This window comes from Brachyhypopomus gauderio, unplaced genomic scaffold (genome assembly GCF_052324685.1).
Source record: "Brachyhypopomus gauderio isolate BG-103 unplaced genomic scaffold, BGAUD_0.2 sc46, whole genome shotgun sequence".
Classification (NCBI taxonomy): Eukaryota; Metazoa; Chordata; class Actinopteri; order Gymnotiformes; family Hypopomidae; genus Brachyhypopomus; species Brachyhypopomus gauderio.
Genome location: NW_027506872.1, coordinates 487,501 through 492,500, shown reverse-complemented (window position 1 = coordinate 492,500; position 5,000 = coordinate 487,501). Strand labels below are relative to the sequence as shown.

Here is a 5,000-nt window from a genome sequence, read left to right as displayed (position 1 = left end):
TGAGCCGGCCCCTTCGGGTACTATTTTCGTACCGACTCGCTTGAGGTTCTAACCGTTCCGAAGCGGTACAGTTCTGTGACGTGGAGGAACAGCATGACACTGATTGGCCAGGGAGTGTCGTAACTAGTTGCTAGTTAGCTGTAGCCATAAACAAAGCATCAGCAGCGATGACGTGCTACACAGTTTGTGCAGTTACGCTATATTGTTGTTCCTTCACGGGAATACTTGTGTTTAATATTTGTTATTTTTTACGTTCAAGATTCCCCTTCCACTGACGAGGCGAGCGGAGTTGGCGGAAAATGTTTCCTTCAACCGGGCTTTCCTCGGGGTGCTTGGCGAACTTGTGAACACCATGCGAGACGGACGCCAGTAAAAGCACACAAAATGTTGCTTGTAGTACTATAAATATTTATTTCATATAAAGCTATACGTATATATTTGCTTTTTGCACTTTTTTAAACTATAACTATATTATTTACATATGTTGTACTTTAAATATCTATATTTCATAATAAAGTTTGATTTCATTTGATTGTATGACTGATGCTTTTTATGCAGGGTGTGTTCAGCCTGTTTGAGTAATACCAAATTATTATCAATAATTAGAGCAACCACATACAATAATGAAGATAAAGATAAATAAGATACAATAATGCTATGTGTTAAGGGGCATCGACCGGTGTTGTGGTCGCATACAAATGATGTCATGACACTACAACCCGCGCGCCAACAGCGACTCCACCCACATTGGGGTGGTTCACCATTGTAATGGAAACACAACGCGACCGTACCGTTCCGTTGCGAATCGACCCGTATCGAACCGTACCGCGCCAAGCAGGCCCTAGTGGAAATGTGCCATAAGACACCCATGTAAATGATCAAATGTAGAGTTCTGTATTCTGTATAACTGTGTCCATCAACTCTCTCTCCGGCCTCCTCTCCCTCTCTCTCTCTCCCTCTCTCTCTATCTCCCCTGCTCTCTCTCTCTCTCTATATCTCCCATGCTCTCTCTCTCCCCTCCTCTCTCTCTCTCTCTCTCTCTTTCTCTCTCTCTCTCTGGAAGGTGGGTCCTCATCGTGAGGACGGTGTGGGGGTGAGACACTCTGTGGTATCCACTCAGGTGTCTGTGCAATCTGCCAATTCACCAGATCTCAACCAGCCTGATCCGTACCGGGGTGAGAGCTCAAACACACACACACACAACACACACACACTCAATTACACACACACACACACACACACACTCAACACACACACACACACACACACACACACACACACTCAATTACACACACACACTCAACACACACACACACACACTCAATTACACACACACACACACACACACACACACACACACACTCAATTACACACACACTCTCACACACACTCAACTACACACACACACACACACTCAATTACACACACACACTCACACACACTCAACACACACACACTCAACACACACACACACTCAATTACACACACACTTTCACAAACACACACTTAATTACACACACACACTCAATTACACACACACACACACACACACACACACACACACACACACACACTCAACACACACACTCAATTACACACACACACACACTCAATTACACACACACTCTCACACACACACACACACACACACACACACACACACACACACACACACACACACACACACACACACACACACATCGCCCGGTTGAACATGTCCCATATATGTATACGGTATATATACACATACATGCAGTATGTTATAGCCTGTAGTACACAGAGAAACATGAGCATACTGTATGTGGCGTGATGTGTGTAGCGTGATGTATGTAGCGTGATGTATGTAGCATGATGTGTGTAGCGTACTATATGTAGCATGATGTGTAGCGTGATGTATGTAGCATGCAGTATGTAGCGTGATGTGTGTAGCATGATATGTGTAGCGTGATGTGTGTAGCATGATGTGTGTAGCATGCTGTATGTAGCGTGATGTATTTAGTGTGATGTATGTAGCATGCTATATGTAACGTGATGTGTGTAGCATGATGTGTGTAGCGTGATGTAGCAGAGAGAACTCAAGTTTTAAATAAATTGGGAAATTTCGGAAATTTTAGATTCTACATTGACTTTTAAGCCTCACATTGAAAATGTCACCAAAACAGCTTTCTTCCATTTAAGAAATGTAGTGAGAGTGAGACCCTTTCTTAAACTACAAGACTGAAAAACTGATCCATGCTTTTGTTTTTTCACAATTAGACTACTGTAATGCATTATTCACTGGACTGCCCAAAACCACAATTGACAGACTACAACTTGTCCAGAACGCTGCAGCCAGAGTCTTAACACGTACAAAAAAGGGAACATATAAAGGCTAAAACATACTTGCTGTTAACTACGCGTACGCGTACGCATCATGGCTGCTTCGCGTATCCTGCGTCGGTTTGGCGCGTAGGTCTTGCACGTCCTCCAAAAGTTAACGCGACGCGTACGCGAGGTGCAATACACACAAAACCGCTAGGGGCAGTGTAGCCGCTAACCAGCATCAAGATGAACACAACGATATCCAACGACACAAATTCGCCATTCTCACCACGTCTTTGATTTAACGGCCTTACATACCACCTACGAAGGGATCGCTGTCGTCGTTTTTTCTGCCGTGACCGTAAAATTACCCAAAGGCTAATCTCCTCGAGTGTTGCCATGTTTGCATCGTTAAAATACCGAAGCCCTTTCTACGTTCTGCCCTCTAGTGGACGCCTCCAGTTTCACGCGTTGCACATAGGCTAGTATGTTCTCAGTAACGTTCACAACGCAGCCGGTTGTGTACGCGAACGCATGGGCAAACAGCAAGTATGTTCCAGCCTTAAGACCTGTTTTAGCTTCACTTCATTGGCTACCTGTATCATTTAGGATTGATTTTAAAATTCTCTTATTGGTTTATAAATCTCTAAGTGGGTTAGCACCTACATACATCTCAGAGTGTCTAATGGATTATGTTCCAAATCATGCACTAAGATCATCGGGAGCTAGCTTACTTAAAATTCCCAGGATGAAGCACAAAAAGACTGGTGAAGCAGCTTTCTGTTTTTACGCTCCAAAAATCTGGAACGCTTTACCAGTTAATTAACATTCATCAGGCACAGAGTCTTACTAGCTTTAAAAAAAAAAACCTTTCTTTTTAACCTTGCTTTCTATTAGCTGTTACAATTGATTGACTGTTGTTCTTTTTTTTATACTTTATTTTATAATTTAATAATTTGATATCTTATTAAATATCTACTTTTAATTGTTTTAGTTGTTCAATATTATTTATTGTGTTTTATTTTTTCTGTTTTATCAAATTTTATTGTGAAGCACTTTGAGCTGCATTTATGTATGAAAGGTGCTATATAAATAAATAAAGTTATTATTATTATTATTAGGTATGTAGCGTGCTGTATGTAGTGTGATGTGTGTAGCCTGATGTGTGTAGCTGATTAATGTAGCGTACTGTATGTAGCGTGATGTGTGTAGCGTGCTGTATGTAGCGTGATGTGTGTAGCGTACTGTATGTAGCGTGATGTGTGTAGCGTGATGTATGTAGCGTGCTGTGTGTAGCATGATGTATGTAGCGTGATGTGTGTGTAGCATGATGTGTGTAGCGTATTGTATGTAGCATGATGTGTGTAGCGTGCTGTATGTAGCGTGATGTGTGTAGCGTGATCTGTGTAGTGTGATGTATGTAGCGTGATGTGTGTAGCGTGCTGTGTGTAGCATGATGTATGTAGCGTGATGTGTGTAGCGTGCTGTGTAGCGTGATGTATGTAGCGTGATGTGTGTAGCATGCTGTGTGTAGCGTGATGTATGTAGCGTGATGTGTGTAGCGTGCTGTATGTAGCATGATGTGTGTAGCGTGCTGTATGTAGCGTGATGTGTGTAGCATACTGTATGTAGTGTGATGTGTGTAGCGTGCTGTATGTAGCGTGATATGTGTAGCGTGATGTGTGTAGCGTGATGTGTGTAGCATGATGTATGTAGCATGATGTGTGTAGCATGATGTGTGTAGCGTGATGTGTGTAGCGTGCTGTGTGTAGCATGATGTGTGTAGTGTGATGTGTGTAGCATGATGTGTGTAGCATATTGTATGTAGCGTGATGTGTGTAGCATGATGTGTATAGCGTACTATATGTAGCGTGATGTGTGTAGCATGATGTATGTAGCGTGATGTGTGTAGCTTGATGTGTGTAGCATGATGTGTGTAGCGTGCTGTATGTAGCATACTGTATGTAGTGTGATGTGTGTAGCGTGATGTGTGTAGCATGCTGTATGTAGCGTGACGTGTGTAGCGTGCTGTATGTAGTGTGATGTGTGTAGCGTGATGTATGTAGCGTGATGTGTGTAGCGTGACGTGTGTAGCGTGACGTATGTAGTGTGATGTGTGTAGCGTGACGTGTGTAACGTGATGTGTGTAGCGTGCTGTATGTAGCGTGACGTGTGTAGCGTGATGTGTGTAGCTTGCTGTATGTAGCGTGACGTGTGTAGCGTGATGTGTGTAGCGTTCTGTATGTAACGTGATGTGTGTAGCGTGCTGTATGTAGCGTGACATGTGTAGCGTGATGTGTGTAGCGTGTGAAGGGGACAGGGACAGATTTTACAGTGTTGTAGACACTGTTGTAGACCAGTAAGATCTGCAGTGATTATTCTCCTGTGTTAGAGGAAGAGGAATCTGAGGTTGAATCAGTAGTGGCTGGAGATAAATATTGTACACTAATTATTTAATTGGAATTAAAAATCAACAGACTAATATTTATGAATCTTTATTTGTAGCTCATTGGTGTTCAGACAGCAGGTACAGTATACAGTAATACCATGAAGATTTGTAGGCTACGTCCAGGGCTCTCAAGTCTCACGCATTCAGCGTGTGACACACGCATTTGACCGTCTTCACACGCCACACTTCCGATTTCACACGGCGAGAAAAAAAAATCTAGTTTATTTACCTCCGATCCACATCTATGTCG

The 5,000-nt window shown here is 42.7% G+C and overlaps 1 protein-coding gene and 1 long non-coding RNA gene across 2 annotated transcripts in view; both read left to right on the top strand.

The window, feature by feature from the left end:
* LOC143487049 (uncharacterized) overlaps nt 1-532 on the top strand; it is a 1,307-nt gene extending 775 nt beyond the window's left edge. The window contains exon 2 of the long non-coding RNA XR_013123878.1: nt 260-532. This is a non-coding gene — a long non-coding RNA (uncharacterized LOC143487049). The remainder of the gene's footprint in view (nt 1-259) is intronic.
* Nucleotides 1-5,000, top strand: part of tcf4 (transcription factor 4) — a 216,995-nt gene that overhangs the window by 199,512 nt on the left and 12,483 nt on the right. The window contains 1 exon segment of the mRNA XM_076986358.1: nt 1,064-1,175. Coding sequence (XP_076842473.1) covers nt 1,064-1,175 — 112 coding nt within the window.